We start from the raw sequence: 18,371 nt of genomic DNA on the forward strand, positions 1-18,371 counted from the left end.
TATCAAGCTACGTTTATTTGACTGTCTGAAGGAGAAACAAAATAACCTGACAAGAAAAGTTTTAACAGCCATGCAGACTGCAAATTTATAGCCATTCGTGGTTACGGACTGAGATTTTCCCTCGTCAGAGTCGGAGAGTTTTGAGAAAGTTTGTCATGAAATATGTGATTAGTAAAAACAACCGGAATTTTCACACCTTTTACTGTCAATTTCCATATCAGCGCTGAAAGACCTCATAGATCCCAGTGCTTGGTCTTTGGCCTCAATTTTATACTCAACATTGTATTCGAAACGAATTGTAAACTGTGTATTTGAGTGATGTCAAAGTTTTATTTAGCAATCAGATCTTTTATTTAGCAATCATAATAAGATTTCGCTTGATATAATAAACGGCAAGGTCAATGATTTTCTGTTTTAATGGACTAATTATTCAACCGACTTCAAGAATACTGCACCGTCGTAGAGAATACTTATAAGAAGCTTTTAATTATTGTGATCGAACACCGTTTTCCGAAATGAGAAAACGATGTTCGATCACAATAATTAAAAGCTTCTTATAAGTATTCTCTACGACGGTGCAGTATTCTTGAAGTCGGTTGAATAATTAGTCCATTAAAACAGAAAATCATTGACCTTGCCGTTTATTATATCAAACGAAATCTTATTATGATTGCTAAATAAAAGATGATATGATTACTAAATAAAACTTTGACATCACTCAAATACACAGTTTACAATTCGTTTCGAATACAATGTTGAGTATAAAATTGAGGCCAAAGACCAAGCACTGGGATCTATGAGGTCTTTCAGCGCTGAAATGGAAATTGACAGTAAAAGGTGTGAAAATTCCGGTTGTTTTTACTAATCACATATTTCATGACAAACTTTCTCAAAACTCTCCGACTCTGACGAGGGAAAATCTCAGTCCGTAACCACGAATGGCTATAAATTTGCAGTCTGCATGGCTGTTAAAACTTTTCTTGTCAGGTTATTTGTCTCTCTCTCTCTCTCTCTCTCTCTCTCTCTCATCTCTCGGTCTCTCTCTTCTCTCTCTTCGCTCTTCATTCTCTCTCTCTCCTTCTCTCCTCTCTCTCTCTCTCTCTGAATTACTCTTTTTATTGTACAAGTTACTCTAACCCTAATGACACAAGTTCATTTATGGGTATGGCGAAGATCATTTTATTGACTACGTAGGCGACTGGTAGATTTTTAAAATATTCTCATTTGAATAAACCATTTATAAAAAAGATTCACTCCAGCAAAATACATTTCATACAGCAGCTTTTGCATTTACCATTTATCTCTGTGTTTTTATATTTATATATCTTTTATTTTTTATTATTTTCTCTTTGTTTTATTCCTATTTTAAAGATGAGATTTCTTTCTGGATAAGCATAAATTGCTACTTGGTTGACTTTTATGTATAAAGTATAAATGTTAGAAAATGAATGATTAAGAAATAGGATAATAACCAAAAGTAGACCAAGGGATAGCGGGAAAAACATATTTAATTCTAGAAAGCTTAAAAACAATCCTCATGGAAAGAGTTGCATATTCCCTCAACTGTAAGTTCTAAAGTTCTGGAAGAGACCTCGTCCCTGAGGTCTTAGATTTTTCTAACGGAACTCTTTTTAGTTATTCTGTGGATTTAGAATGAAATCATGCGGAATTCCAAATTCACTCTGCGCTATCCTTTTCAGGGAAATTTTTGTGATCCCAGATACAATTTACAAAATCAATCATAACAAAGAAATTCAAATAAATGGCAAGCGAGCTACAAAGACTAATAAGGAGATATGAGCAGATGGTGAACTAAGGCTTCAAAGATTGTAATTGAATTGGTGTTCGAAAAGAAAATAATAATCTACTGAATCTAAAATGGAACGCGATCATGAATGGTTCCTGTTTCTCTGACTGGATCGAGGTTAAAGATCCTATGGAAGTTGTAGACTCATCAAGGCTTTGATATGGAAATATTCAAGAATTCTCTATATCTGCCCGTCTTTAAGATCAGTGACTAGATACCAAGACTAGAAACGATTTTGCTTTCTAATTTGAAGAAAATATGTGCCTCGCCCTTGCAATGAATTTAAAAACGTTCTTCAATAATATAATCTCTCTCTCTCTCTCTCTCTCTCTCTCTGCCTTTCTAGTCTCAGAGCAAAGTTATTCCGGAGATGAAGACTGTGTATGGAATTAATTCCTTCTTCAAGTTTACAGTCGTCTGAAACTACATAATATTAGATGGTATTAAAGGAACGTAGCGATTTTGGTTGGCATTGACATTTAAAAGTCCCTCTGTCGAATATGCAAAAAGGAGAGCATAAACATATCAATTTAATAATTTCAGCTCTATTGGCCTTGCGTCCCATAGTTCTTCCTTATCACTTACTGTTAAAATTCCACGCTTGTTCTTTTGTAGAACCTCATTTTTCTCTAAAGTTTAAAGGATGATTCCACTTAAGCTTCGTGACCCTGAAGAACCTCAATCTTCCGCTGAATAAGCTCCTTTCGAGAACTTTTGATTTCAGCTTTCTCTGGTATTCACCAATTGCTTGCACCTGAAAGAAAGACAAACGAAATTCTAAAGTACTAATTTGGTCGAATTTAATGAATTTTGAGTTTCAGTTTACAGTATTTCCAGAATATATATGGTCTACTGGCGTAGAATCGAATATTTCTCGTAACTCGTTATCGAAGAAATTCCAAGTAAATTCCTTAACCATTAGTGATGAAAGGTCTCAAGCAAATGTGTCATTTATATTGCGAATTTAGCAACATTGTTTCCCCGTAAGGATAATTGGTTAACCATCTCATGATTTATTTTATGTTTAGCTTTTTTATTTACGACCAATTGGGTTATTTATATATTGCTCTCTTATATTTTTCTTGATTTCATGTAAATCACTAGTGAAAATTTTCATATATTAGTAAAGGTATGAGCCAAAAATATTCAGTTCGATATACTGGATTCTTTTTTATTGTAAAATTTTTATCTTTATAAAATATTCAACAATCAATGCCGTTTTTGTTGTATGCACCATATGGTAGTTAATCAGAAAATTACATTCATGAATTATTTTCATTATTAATTTTGCACCTTTTAAGCTAAACCGAACAGCATGAGAATAAGGTAAATGGAAAAATGCTAGTAAATTATCTGGAACCTGATATAAGGAGCGCAAAATACTTCCCAAGCTTATTTACCAGAAACCAGCAACGTAGACACCAAATGGTTTTTGCGCCATGAAAACCAGAAGGATCCTTTTAACTGAAGTCGCATATAAACCGGCCAAAACTAAGTAAACGATTTATTTTTGTTGATGAAGCATGATGTGCAGTATTGTTATTGCTATAATAATTTCGAGTGAAACCTTAAGTTATAATATTCCTCATAGAATAAAGTAAGGATTGAATAGTTTGATAACAATTGAAATCGATTTCCACACATAAAAGACAGGAACTGCAACAAGGAAAATAATTATGCTCTGACGGTTTCGTGCGTCCAGTTAGACCCGTGGTTCCTTGCTTATAGATAGATAGATAGATAGATAGATAGATAGATAGATAGATAGATAGATAGATAGATAGATATCGTGTCTCCAGTTGGCCCATGACACTTTTAAAGGCCCGAGTTTCCTTGCTTATTTTTTCCTCCTATTTCTCCAGGCAAAGGAACAAGGACAGAGAACCAAAAGTGAGAGAGAGAGAGAGAGAGAGAGAGATTTTCCCATGATATGAATTGCTCATTTTGTATTCTGCTTCCCAATTTCCGACGACCGCAACTTTCTCTTATGACAAAGGAATTGCTTACCTGCAATGTAGCCTCGAATCTCGTCAGTCCTATCAAGAGGGAGAATTTCACATTTTGGCGGAACATGAGATATTTCGCTGAATCTTTTGATCTCGAAGATTAATCCTGAAACCGCATGAGAAGACACTTGGTCTATTCAGTGTGCCAGTAATGAGCGTCGCTGAAGGTTTAGGCGTCTCATCATGCATACCGACAGGGTGAATACTAAAACAGTAAGCAAGATAGAGCCTAAACTAGTCTTCCTTCCCGTTAAATGAATAATTTCTAGATTCAGTAGTCAGTGAGTGAATGTAATCCTCACTTGCTTTTTTTTCTGATTATTGGGCTATTACCTTTAAAGATAAAAATATTGATTCATTTTATATGAACACACGTGGATAAGTGATGCAGCTCGCCGCTCACGTTTTATATTCCCGTGGATTGCTACCTGCCCACCACCCATCAGTCCATCTCTGGTGGTCTAGGCTGGGGAAAATATGTCAGGGGGTTCTATCTATCTATCTATCTATCTATCTATCTATGTATGTTTGCGTGTGTGTGCGTTAATGAATACTCAGCAGCGAGTTCGCTTCGAGAGAATTTGCCATAATGAGCATGATTTCGTAATGGAAGCGGGGAGCGACTGGAAGTATGTCTGATCTTATGTATGATTCAGTTGAAGAGAATTCACTCCAAGAAAGTTTCATATAGCGTTAGTAACTTTTATAAAGTTACTTACATAACTTTCAAAATGCTCAAATAATGGGCGAAGTAACTGGTACCCATTAGCAGAGACGCATCTAAGTTATTACGAGTTCCTTTATTATATTTAGCCATTTGGTTTTGTCTCCTTTGCTGTTCTTTCAAATGACTTGCATTTTTATTACTATACACATTTGAAGATACTATCACATTGACAAGCGCCTTAGAAGAAATGAACTACTTACATATTTGCATAACTTACTGACTAAAAAGGACTACCCAGAGAAATGAAAGGATAAGGATATTATACGAAGACACACAAGCAGAATCAAATCCAAATCTGTCCAGCAAAACATTCATTTTTGCAAAACCCAGTCTTTGAGCAGAAAGATAAGTGCTTGGAGTTTCTGCCAGGATGTTAAAATTTAGATTTATAAATATAAAAGCTATATTTTAGACAAAATTTGTTATGACGTTCGTATAATTTTTCATGGTTTTAATAGCCAACGTTTTAAGGCATTTCTTGAGCTTGCTGTGCAAGACTCAATGTTCGTTTTTAATGGTTCACCTCTTTTAGCAGGTTGATGGAGCTAACATGAGCTCTCCATTGGGACCTGTGTTTGCATATATTTTTATGTAATTTATAGAAGAAAGCAACCTTGACAAGGAGAGATGTTTCTCAATCATATTAATAAGCAACACCAACAGAGACAATTTATCATGGAAATAGAACCAAATCTACAACTTTTTAGATCTCAATGTAAGCAGAGGCAATGGTGAATTTACAACATCTGTGTATAGAAAAAAAAAAACATTCACTGCCATGTTAACAATTTTTCTAGTTGCATTTAAGAACTTTAAACTGAATTCCATATGGTTTGTAAAATCATTAATAGACTCCTGTCAAAATTTCTCTAATCCGACACCCTCTTATAATGTCCTGAAGAAAAATATATATGCCGCAGCCACCATCCTATTTATTTCGGACAAGTTTCCACTCAAACTTAAACAATTGAACAAGAATTTGGCTGCCTTAAGATGCAATGACCTCCAGTCAGTGCACTCAAGATTGGCGTTTACTTCGGCTAACACCCATTTAAAGATTATTTGCCATAGTGCAAGTCCGAGGTTTTCTTCCTGTTACGCCTTTCAAACCGCCTCAGCGCTTAATATCCTCACTGGTCCCAAGTTGACATAAGTTCTTCATTCAATTCAATTCGATTTTCTCGAAAGTTTAGACGGCACTTGGTGCCCTTATGAATCTCCGCAGCTTCTCTGGTAAGGCTCTGTTTGATTTGCGTGAATTTCGGATTTTTTTTATTAGCATCTTCTTGTAAATGCACAGTACGTTTTCTTGATTAAAATGTAACATTATTAGTATAAATAGAGGCATAAGCTACGAAGGAAAGTGAAACACTGGAGTAGCTGCAAGATCTTTCGACTTAGCGTCCTTTACTTAGCAGACTGCTAATTAACGGACTTTGAGTCGAAAGATTTTGGACCTTCTCCGGTGTTTCACTTTCCTTCGTGGCTTTTACATTTATTTATGCATTTATCACGTTCCAAACTTTCGTAATTCATTTATACATTACTATAATTTATAGTTTGTAACTTATATTTGGCAGGTTTTATAGTAGATTCGAAAGTCAGGTCAGTGTTTTTATAATTCGGTGCTATCCTATGCCTTCCAATATCACGAACGGTATTCTCATTTGGCTCATATAATTTCTATAGCATAATCTAATCATAGTTTTTCTCTTCACTGTCTTTTGGGTTACATATGTTGATCCATTCTGCTTTTAATCACTTTCTAGATATCAGTGTTTGCATTGTCGATGTTAATCTGAAAGCTGTTGAATGTGGTTGAAGCCCATGACCCCCCGATCCGTGATCATGAGAAAGAGCCAGTCATGTAGCTTCACGATATTAGCTTTCTCTCTAAATACGTGTTGCCAGATTCAGCCGCCTTGAATTTATCACCCACTCATTATAGTGAAACTAAGGCTCCATAATTCAGTCGAGTAATGCCCCCAGAGTGTCTGTAAACTATTGAATCTACGCAGTCGGATTCAATTGTTTACAACGGTCACCACTATCACGACGAGAACGTGTGTCGGCAAACTTTTCTGTTATAGTGAATGGTTGTCGTACATGTAAGTTGTCTCTGGTGTATAATAATGACAGGAAAATTTCTGAACCCATAGCGTTTGTACATAAGAATACGAGAATCAACTGCTCTCTCTCTCTCTCTCTCTCTCTCTCTCTCTCTCTCTCTCTCTCTCTCTCTCGTGCCTCTAAAAAGTTACTTTAAAGTCGTCGTCGCAAAAGGCTTTCAGCATCGGCTATGATATTTAAAACCAAAGATTCAGTGACAACAGAGGCAATAACACCTAAGGCTGAAGTGTGTGTAGCCTTTTAATCGGTCATTAGTTTTGTAACTATGATAAAGTTGAGCACTCGGATGAATCTCGTACGGAGTCATTCAATGTCGATTAAAGAATCTGTTACGCGTTAAAATGATTAAGTATCTAAATAACTGGGTATAATAATCCCATTAAATATGACTTCCTCTTTATATAGAATCCTGGTTTACAGTCCATTAAAAGTATATAATTTAATTGACAGTTGTAATTTATGAAAATGGATAGCCATGAAACTTGATGTGCAGTCAGTTGTAATCTAAATTTAAAGCTTTCCTTCATTTAGAGGAACTATATTTCAGCTAACTGTTATGATTATTGAGAAACACCCTTCATGATTATGCTCCAAATTACTACTTTCATATATTATATTTCATATTACTATTCGGTTTGAAGGTTTCATGTGTATAATGAAATGAAATATTTCAAGACCGAAAATAATGTTCTTTACATTGTAGATCACTATTTTGTTTGAAAGTCTTCTCAGGTAATATGACTGTAGAGTGAAAAAAGAACCTTTGGGATTAGTCTAAAATTAACGTCGTTTTTTTAGACGTAAGACATTATACATAGCAGTTTGGTTTTGTACCATTTAGAACGAACCTTCACTTTAAGCATAAGAAAAGTAATAGTTGAAAGAAGTAAGAACCAATCCCTGGAAACTTCAACCCAAATCCTACGTCAATTTATGTAAGAAGTTGGGCTTCGATGGACAGACTCCGGGAAAGTTTAAAACTAATTTCGGAACATATGGTGACGTTAACTCGAACCTATGACAGTGCCTGGTAAACTTTAAAACGTTTGCCTTCAAAACTTCTTGTGAATCGGGACACAATTCCATTGCAGTAATGATAAGGGCATTCTTTGAATTTTTCAACTAATCAGATGAAAAGAAAAACGCACAGGTAATGAAGAGACCGTTTGTCAGTAGTCGTAATATCTTCAGATGTGCTGCATTATAGGTGATTTAGTGAACATAAAGAACCAGGAGAGAAAAAAAGTTTTATATACGGAAGAGAAAATAAATGCATTCAGTTAGTTTGAACACTTAATGATCGATCCTGGCATCCTGCCGTCAATTAATTGGGTTCACTATTGACGATTAGGTTGTGATGAGACGTTATAAGAATAATAATAATAATAATAATAATAATAATAATAATAAATAATAATAATAATTAATAATAATTGTTGTTAATTTATACTCTCGCAACGGGGATTACTGATTCACCTGATGGAATTTCCAGGATAGCGTATAGTGCGTTTACTTTTCTAAGATCGCTCTGATGGGGCCAGGTAGAGAAGGCAGAGTTGTCATATCTACGGGGATGTATGTCCCATTAAATGCTTCCTGCAGATATAATCCTTCTTAGGTGGATTCGCTTTAGACCTTTGGCGTCGAGGGAATGGGTTTGCTTCTTCCCTGTTAACTTTTTTTTTTAAATTTTATTTTCATTCCCGATTCTATTTAACTGTTCCTCCTTTCTCTTTTTATAATCATAGATGCGCTGAATGGCCTGTTGGCTCTGGTGTTTGGACTTGAAACATAAATTCATACGTCAATCGATCTAATATGCCCTTAGAAACGACAACCACTCATTTCTTCTTTGCATAACATTTTTATTAAAATCATCCAAGTCAGTCACAGGACTCACTTTCTCTTTTCTTTTTTTGAAACACGGGAGACTCCTCTATATTTCCCACCTCTCTTGCTTCTTAAGTCAACGAATAATCATTTCTGACACTTTTGTTGCTTCAGTTACAGGACCTTCATGATGTTTTTATAAAATGAAGTATTTCAGGAAATTATAGATATTTCCTTGGCCTCAGGTGGTGGGTGAAGACGTTTACGGGAGTACTTGAGCCGGGCTGTCCGTACTTTTCACAGTGGGTGATCGAGAGCGAGTATCCTTTAATGATATTGACCATAACCTTTTAAATCCTTTTATAAATCATAGGTCCCCTAATCTCAGATCTGGCATCGCCGGGGAAAAAACATGCCATATCTTCATTTTCATTAATGAGGCTGAGGTTTTCACGAAGAATATACGAACTAAGATATATTTAAAATTTCTGATTCAAACAAAGAACCACATTTCAAGAAATGGAAATTATTTCACTAGACTCCATGAAGCTAATGTGATTACCATAGCATGAAAATTGGCAATGTATAATGGCTGTACAAGCCACACCATAGCGATCTTAGAAAAGTAAACGCACTATAGCGTTTAGCAAAGACTTCAATCCCCAACTCACAGGACTAATGAATATGGTGGCACATTTTTTTTATAATTTTACTACAAAAATAAATTATCTCATGTCCACCCTTACAATACAGTCAAAATGATATGTCCCATTTACTTTATAAAGCTACCCCACTACCAGTTAGCTGGTCACGTGGTCCTTAAGGGAACACAGGCCTAAACAGCAAACACTCACTCAATTCACAATTAACAGGAAAGACAATGACATGAGGCGGGGAATGCGAAGGAAATACACAACAGTCGAATTAACGAATTCTGAATGCTGACATGACAATTTACAATGACCGGTAGGTAATGATCTGCCGGCGAAACGAGAGCTTAACTGATAAGTGTCCTACTTCTTAATACGTTCAGGAAGGGAAGTGAGCTCTTCTCCCTCGATGCACGCACTCTGGGTAACCAGTTAGTCATTTTCTCAGCGAAAGTTTTACTTCATTTATCATTATTGTTATAACCTCAATACAGATTACATTGCAATACGAAATGCAGAAGCAATTCCCACGACTCTGTCTAACTGCCAACTCAAAGACGCGTTCGAAAGACATTTAATCGAGGAGGAACTAACATTTCTGCCGCCTGCCTTCTTCTTCCTGGTTTTGTGCTTGGGACGCGATGGAATGTAGTCGAGAGAAAATGGTGCGCTAATTTTTACATGAAAATAATAATAGATTTTATATCAGCGTAAGGCTATACACATGGATAATACAGAGTAGAGGCAATAACATGCACAATCTAGATACATGAAATTACACGATATAAAATGATAAATCGGCAAATTCCAAACAGTTGCTGGAATAGTTTAGGAAACAGTATTCATAACAATGGTAAACACATTAATAATATTGAGAATAGTAGTAAAGAGATTAGAAAAAAAAAGATTTCATATAATTAATTTCCAGTTAGGGAACTTACGTGGTCCAAAGAAGTCGGGTCCTGAACGCAAGGTATGAAAATTTAAAGTAGCAAAATATCAATAACAACAATAATCGTAGAAAAATAATAATAATAATAGACAGATTCTTCATGTGTCACTTCCTTTCTCAGTCGGGTAATCAGACTTTACATAGTTCGCCTAAGAATGATTTTGTAATTATCCCGTCTGTTTTCTTTGAACATCTGCGAGGAGTGTTTGTGAGGGGTTTAAGAATATCATTGTGAACAATAGTGAGACTGCTCATGGTTTCTCGGGTATAGTTCCTCCAAAGGAAACAGCCATATATAGTGTAGAAGTACGAGACAGAAAAGCAGCAGTTTCGTATCTCGGTGACAGGAGGCAAACCTCCTTCCAGTCATGTTACCAGTTACACATAGTTTACGACGCCTCTGTTCTATTTCTGCTGTATCTTTTAGGTCATCCATGATAATATGGCTGAAATAATGAAATTCATGTATGAATTCCAGCTGATGATTTCTGAGGAATATTTGGGGTTCTGCAATATGCTTAAACGATCTCGGGAGCAGCAACAGGCACTGTATTCCAAGATCTGGTAGCATTAAAAGAGTGTGTCAAATATCTCACTAATGTCATTCATGCTTAGTAAATGGGAGTGACATTTTTCTATAGATAAAATGGGGCGTGGAGGGAAAGAGCAGCTCCTAGAGGGAGCGTGGTAGTAAAAGGTTAAAAACCACTGCCTTACACAATTTCGATTGCAGTATTTTAAAAAACTGCTTTATTACATAGCCCAATTAAAATCAATAATATTTTCTATATTCTAAAAGGTCCAGCATGTTGAGAAAATGTCTAAAATGTCTGTTTTTAATAAACTGAATAATAAAAACTGAAAAAGTGGCAGACAAAATTATCATTACGTCATCACATCATACTGTAAAAGAAGTTTCTTTGAAAAAATACGGATGGCAATTGTATTGCTTACAATGCGAATTTCACAAAGCCTGGTACAAAACGAGAGAGAGAAGAGAGAGAGAGAGAGAGAGAGAGAGAGAGAGAGAGAGAGATTCATTGTAAACTTCGTAAACAAGACCTAGTGGCATCAGCAACATCCAGGCTATAACAGACGCAGTTTACAAACGAAATCTGCATAGGAGTTTCCGTTGTATCAATGGATTCTCTCCTCTGGAAACAAAAGACCCAACGAACAGCAGAAACTTGACTGTGATTTCAAGGAATTGATACAAGTTTTCTATGCAAATATGAGGTTTCTCTGATCGTATCTATTATTCTATGGAAGAGAAGGTATATATGGAGGGAAAAGGAAATTATACACATAAATTTTACCCTTTTACCATTACTTTATGTTTGACGGATTAGATCTGAGAGGCAGCAACCTTCAATTTGTTTGGTGTATTAGGAAGAATAACATTTGAGAAATACTTTGCAGATCCCAACATATCTTCAGGCAGGTAATGTAACCATAATTAATAATTTCTCACTCAATAAAGATTAAAAATGGCGCAATTCGAATCTAAATGCGCCAGTATCTGGCTTACCTATGTGATTATGCATTTTACTCTAAACTCAGCAAATTGGGTAATTCACCATAACTACCAATAAATATGCAGAATTATAAGAGCGATAAATATTTATTAATTCATTGTATTGAAAGTAGGATTACTTTACAGTTAAAATAATGAGATAAATAATTTTCTAGAGACTGATGAAATAAATAATTGAAATTAATTACGAAAAAAGATACATCTCTGATTGACCAGTGGTCTCTTCGGGACTTTCTATAATCACTGCAATTTCCAAATAATGCCAGGTACTCCATTCATTAAAAACTAGCAGAATTGTCATACATGCATATCTAGAACATATTCACTGATACTTTTGCACACTTACTAATTTATCACGATTGTAGTATCACTTGCACTTCAACCAACAGAGCAAAATTCTACGAAAATTATTTCTGAATAAATTAATATTTTGCAATGTCACGTTTTTTTAGGGGACTTGTAATAGTAGTTTCAGCCAGGTTTTATTAATACGTATTTCACTAAATAACCTTAAAGCAATCTAGTTTCAGTATATGATTTTTGTTACTTAGATTGCAAAACATTATATATATATTTTTTTATTTTATCAGAATATACCTATGTAATGATGTGTAAAAAAAATCCATCATGCAAGAATAACCTCGGGATGTATGACTTACAGAAAGGTAGAAAATTCTTTTATTTGAGCGCGCGCGCGAGAGAGAGAGAGAGAGAGAGAGAGAGAGTTCAGTTGGGACCGGATACTTAAATGTCGTGCCATTGTTTTAGGACAAACTGGCGGCAGTTATTTCTTTCCTTTTTACTTAAACTTGGGAATTTATGTTTTTATGTCGCAAAGTTTTATGATTTTCTGCTTATTCGTTCTTGTTTTTTTCATCCATTTTTTATCTCTGGACAATGTAACGTAAAAAATAATTCTTAAATCCAAAATTGAGAGGAAGTAAAGACAAGTCAAAGACACACAGATATATATATATATATATATATATATATATATATATATATATATATATAGATATATATATATATATATATATATATATATATATATATATATATCTATATATATATATAGTATATATATATATATATATATATATATATATATATATATATATATATATACATGTGTGTGTGTGTGTGTGTGTGTGTGTGTGTGTGTGTGGTTAGTTTTTCCTTTACTATCTTTCTTGTTATGCGAAATTGCAGTGATTCCGCATAAATTGGTGGTAGGGTAATTTGGTTGAGACAGTGCTGTAAAGTGCCGTAGAGTTTAGGGTATTTTTGGATTTTTTTTTTTCTTTTTCTTTTTTTCTTTTTTTTTTTTTTTGCCAATATATCTAGATGAGCAGTATATGTTGTGGCATTACTTGTGTTAGTTTGGTGATAATGATTTATAGGGATAGGAACCAATAGGGTGGTGATCTCTGGTTTTGGTTCCCAGTTTGGTTTTATGATTTTTGGCGATTTGCAGTTTTATAAGGTTATGTTCACAGGTGTAGCTTTGGTGATCAATCGATAGTGATTTATGTTGATTAGCTTTCTGAGATTATATCACGCATTGGTGGTTTTCTTTGGTATTAGATCTTTTTGACGGTATTAGATTGGTTTTGGTGTGTTCAGCCTGGGTCTAGGTATCTTTATTTCGGTGGTCATGTAATGGAGGTGAATTTTCTTGTACTAGTGTTGATTAGGGGATTTGGGAAGATTTTTTTTGGAGTTAATGGTGGTTTGTGATGTTAGTGAGGATTTTTGGGGTTAATAGTGACTTTGGGTGTTTATAAGGCTAGTTTGACAGAGGACTGTAGGTTTTTAGTGATTTTGGAATAAATAGGTTGTTTGGTGGTGATGACGTTTGAGAGGTGTCCTAAATGGGACTATTGTTAATATTTTCTGTTGGAGTTTCGATGCTCATAGATTTTCATTCTTTTTTTCTAACGTTTTAGATGATGGCTTGCCGTTATAGGGAGTTAAGGGGGTCATACATGGGTAGCAACTAACAGTAAATGAGATATGAGGGAACTCGGTTATGACAGCATTTTTTTTTTTTTTTTTTTGGGGGGGGGGGTACAAACTACGTTTGTTAATTTTGTGAAAGAACCTGTATTCTCATTTGACGAAATCTGAAACCGGTCTAAATGGCATTAACGGTTTTTTACATGGGTATTTTTTTGAGGGAGTGGGGGGACGGGGGTCTGGTGACGTGTTGCCTTTGGAAGTGTTGTAGAATGTATTTTTGAAATACATAGAATATGAATGAGTTTCAAACATTATATTCAATGGGGATCAGTTGACTAGATATTACTTGGATTTTTTTTTTAAACTTGTCAGTTAAGGGGTTCATTGTTGAAGTACCAGCAGTGATAAAAAGCTTTTTCCTAGTTCATTTGGGTGAGGAATTTCAATCCTCGGTAATTGCCTATGAGGCTGTGTGTGCATGAGTTCATGACAGATCCGTTTGCAAAAGTAGAAATTTTACTCTTAAAAAACATAACATAGACTTGTCAGGGTGTGAGTTAGATCTTACTTATAACGAAACACTCACACGATGACTTAAGGGAATTACCAGACACATACTAGGTGGTGACGATGAAAACAACTTCTGGATTCACTGCAGCAGGTGAAAAGTCTTCACCATGGGCGACGATGTCACTGACTTGCTACAACCACAAGGGATCACAAAATCTTTGATGACAGTTGATGCTACCAAGGAAGATGTTAATCATTTTACACGAAGACGATATGTAAAATGTGCTAAAGTAGTAAAACTTGTATGGAAAACCAGTGATTATATACGAAAATTGTTCTTAATTATTGACTAAGGAATTAATTGATTGATTGATTGATTGATTGGTTAGTTCTTACTAGAGTAGCAACGGCAAGGTTAGTAAGTCCGTTGAGTGAGGTAACTGTTGATCTTTTGTCAAAGAGAGGAAATAAAAGAAGTGACTGTAAGAAGTATATAATCATTAACACTATTAAATATAACACTAGAATTTATGATTTCGTCTTCAACAGGAAAGCCATACTACAGACACAGCGATAAGTAGGAGAAGAGTAGTTTAGAAATGAAGACACTTCCAAACAGAGAGAAGTCTACATTTTTTCTTTCGGTCTATAACGACTTCGAGGATTATGATGACAAAATGAATAAAGATGCAAAGTAGAGGAAAGTAAGCATTTATGGTACTGATGAGAACAGTAATATGTTTCTGTAATAAAGGAAAAGTTTACGTGATAATCTATTGATAGGAAAGTGTAAGGTTTCGTGTAAAAACTGACCTTACACTACGACTCATTATGCCTCCATGTCTCTGTTATTATTTGAGAAAGGTGCAAAAAAAAAAAAATAGTTTGAAAAGGCTGTGAAGCGACTGATATTTGGGGATGATTATTTGTTAACCTGTTAAAATGAATAGAAAAGTAAGTGTTAAATTATTTTTAAGGGAAGTATTTGGGAAGTGGAAATTGACAAATATAATTCACAAAGGTCATTAAATTAGATTGGGTAAAATGGAACGACAGACATTAAAATCACCGTAGAGAGATGAAATAGAGCATATATTCAAAAGCGCGACTGGAATAAAAGTAACGGTTGACTATAGGATGATAGAAGAGGAAATCCCAAAACAATCTAAGCAAGGAAAGATGAACGAAGAATCCCTGGATGCGTTCTTACTTTTATCTCTTCCTAGAAAAAACTGAAGGATAATCCCTGACAGAGCTACGATGCCAGTTGCTGTTTAGAAACTGTAGGTCAACAAATCTCTCTTTTTTTTTTCTTTAATAAACGAATGCCTTTAAATAGATTCTCAATGACATTTTGTATTTCATCCCCTGAAGTAAAGCACATCATACAACGAATATCATCGCTTCTTCTACATAAACAAATTGCTTGTTATGATAAAGTTTACCTACAGCTCATTGTGAAGTGATTTGTCTACTAAACTGATTAATATTTTATGTTATTTCTTCCAAAACCATAGATGAAGACAGTTATGGATTCTGGAATGGCATTAAAGTCAGAAAGCATATTGGTTTTATTTATATTTTGAAAATATACGTTACGCCGTCATATTCTGTATCCTGCATTGTCCCATGTATTGTTAGATTTATGTTCTGTACTGCAGACAAGATTAGTAAAATAAAAATACTATCTTTTAATATGAAAAATAAATAATGGAAAAACCATATAAATGCATTAATAAATGGATCCCTATGTTCGAGTGGTGAAAAGCATGAGCAAAAAGTAAAAACTTCAAATCCTTTGAAAATATTAAGATAGATGTGCACCTCACGTTTTATTTTGAAGATAACTTTTACGCAAAGGGATCTACACATGATAGATTAATTTGCCTTTGCCCTTTTTTTCCCTTGTTTACATAGCAACCCATTCTAGATAGTATTGTATGCTTCAGGATTTAAAAACACAAAAAGAAAAGAAAATTTGCATTTTTGTAGGCGTTGAGTAACCAGTTTTGTTCCAAAGTTACTCTTCTGGAAACTGGTCGACCCTCTTCTGAATAAGACAAAACGTTGACCTGTCACATACCAAATTCTGAACATTCTTTTCTGTTTTCGTTGTTGATTTTTATTTTATTTTATTTATTTATTTATTTTATTTTTTCTATTTATTTATTTATTTTTTTTTTTTGGTGTGAACGCTGCCTCTTCCATATACATTTTCGTGCAGACATCTAGGTCTCTTCTAGGCACAAGATATATGAAAAGTTTTGTTTTCATCCAGGTGGGTGATGGTTTAGAAGTTTTTTTTTTTTTTTTTTTTTTTCCTACTCTGATGCATAACATGACGAGATTGTCAGACCTTATCCACAAGCAGGACACTATACAAGTGCTTGGTTCTATCTTTTAATGTGAATTTAGAACTTTTTTCTTTCATAGACTTTGTGAACCCCGAATATTGTTTTAGAGCAGGAAATGATCATTGTTCTAGCAAATTCGAAGTTCATTCAATATACTTCGAATGTGATTTTAGCAAAGTGACGCCATTTCTGTTTGATCCGAAAGATTCTACTCGACATGAATTACCCAACTGTCTGTGATCCGTAACAGCAAAAAAAAAAATAATAATAATAATAAAATTAAAAAGTACCTCTAGAATTTCTTCAGCAAGGTTAATTTTCTTTTTTCATTAAACGATTAAAATATTGAGATTTGTAAAATATATCTGGATTCTCTTTTCGTCGTCAGGTCTGAGTTCACCATATGTTTATTGTCTACTCAACGTTTGCAGTGCTTTGCCTAGATAGACAGTAACCTCTTGACAGTCCGTGCTAATTCCTCAGTATCTTTCTTTTATCTCACATTAAGTAATCACCTCCTCACCACTTCTGCATATGATTCTGTGATAGGTTTTAACATAAGCATGTTTGGGGTACGCAAGCAGCTTGCTTGCAAACTTCTCACATGCCTGAACAAAAAAAAGAAAAGAAAAAAAACTTGATCCACACCCCTCTTCCAGGTCTCAACCAACGTTGCTCTTGCTTAAATAACCTTTTATTCATTAGTTTCATTGCCCCTTAATTTTTTTCGGTTGTGGCAGGGGGGAGGGGGGGTTGCTATCGACGTAAGGGGCGATCAAATGTGTGTTAATAATATAATAACCACATCGTCCCGTTAACTCTCCCAAATCTTCACACATTTTGGATACACTCGTCACTGCAACACCCTTGATTTGAATGAGGTCATGTCGGCAACGTGACCTCGCTCTGATAGTTTGATTAATGATTCAAATTATGCTATTGGCATTATCATTACTTCATATTCTAGCATTTGGATGTAACCGTTTCATAGTGACAAGTGTATCCAAAGTATGAATACCTCGCGAAAGGGATCACTTCGTGGGACTTCCAGTTACCTATTGGTCATATCAGGTTGTTGCTTTTTATTAGTTATTTATGCTTTTTTTTTTTTTTTTTACTTTGATCGCATTTTTCGATATAGTTGATGACAGAATTAATTTAGGATTGCAAGAATATCCAATAATACTAAATTACTGTGGAATAAAAAATTTATATCAACTTTGACTTTCATTATATTAATTTAGTGTTTCATAATAATTTAGCAATGATGAATATTTTTGTGGTCCTTAAAAAAAAGGGGATAGGAAGATTATTCAGCCTTTCCATCTGATCAAACCGTAACTCATTGTAACTGGCTTCTGGTGGCAGAGTGTTTGTCATTTAACAAAATGTTATCTAGCTATAGGACCCACAATTCATAGACATTACCAACAATCAATAGATAATCATTTAGAGAGAGAGAGAGAGAGAGAGAGAGAGAGGAGAGAGAGAGAGAGAGAGAGAGAGAGAGAGAGAGAGAGAGGAGACCCGCGACAAATAATGATGAGAGAAAAAACGTAATTCTGACTAATTCTGACTACATAGTTAGAAAGATGTGTATTTGCTTACGTCTGAATATTTCAGAAAGCAGCCTTCAAGATTTTACATGACGTAAAGTTTTCTGTGGGACCACTACTCAGTCAGGGTGACGCTGAGTTATTAATTCCTGTTGATAGATCGATGTCTGATTGTGGCAGTCCTGTCCTGAGTAGGATCTTTTGGTCACTTGAATATGTTCTTGTAAGACATTCGGTGATCTACCTCTCGAATTATCTTTTTTTCTATCGACACATTCCATGTGAGTAGAGGCTTTATTTAATTGTCTCGTATGTCAGTTTTGCATATCCTTGCATCATACACTCTGCCCCTGGTT

The 18,371-nt window shown here is 34.8% G+C and overlaps 1 protein-coding gene across 1 annotated transcript in view; it reads right to left on the bottom strand.

Annotated features, from left to right (window-relative positions):
* LOC135203371 (uncharacterized) overlaps positions 1–18,371 on the bottom strand; it is an 89,610-nt gene that overhangs the window by 8,375 nt on the left and 62,864 nt on the right. The window contains exon 3 of the mRNA XM_064233105.1: positions 3,815–3,919. Coding sequence (XP_064089175.1) covers positions 3,815–3,919 — 105 coding nt within the window. The remainder of the gene's footprint in view (positions 1–3,814; positions 3,920–18,371) is intronic.

The sequence above is a fragment of the Macrobrachium nipponense genome, chromosome 36, assembly GCF_015104395.2.
Source record: "Macrobrachium nipponense isolate FS-2020 chromosome 36, ASM1510439v2, whole genome shotgun sequence".
Classification (NCBI taxonomy): Eukaryota; Metazoa; Arthropoda; class Malacostraca; order Decapoda; family Palaemonidae; genus Macrobrachium; species Macrobrachium nipponense.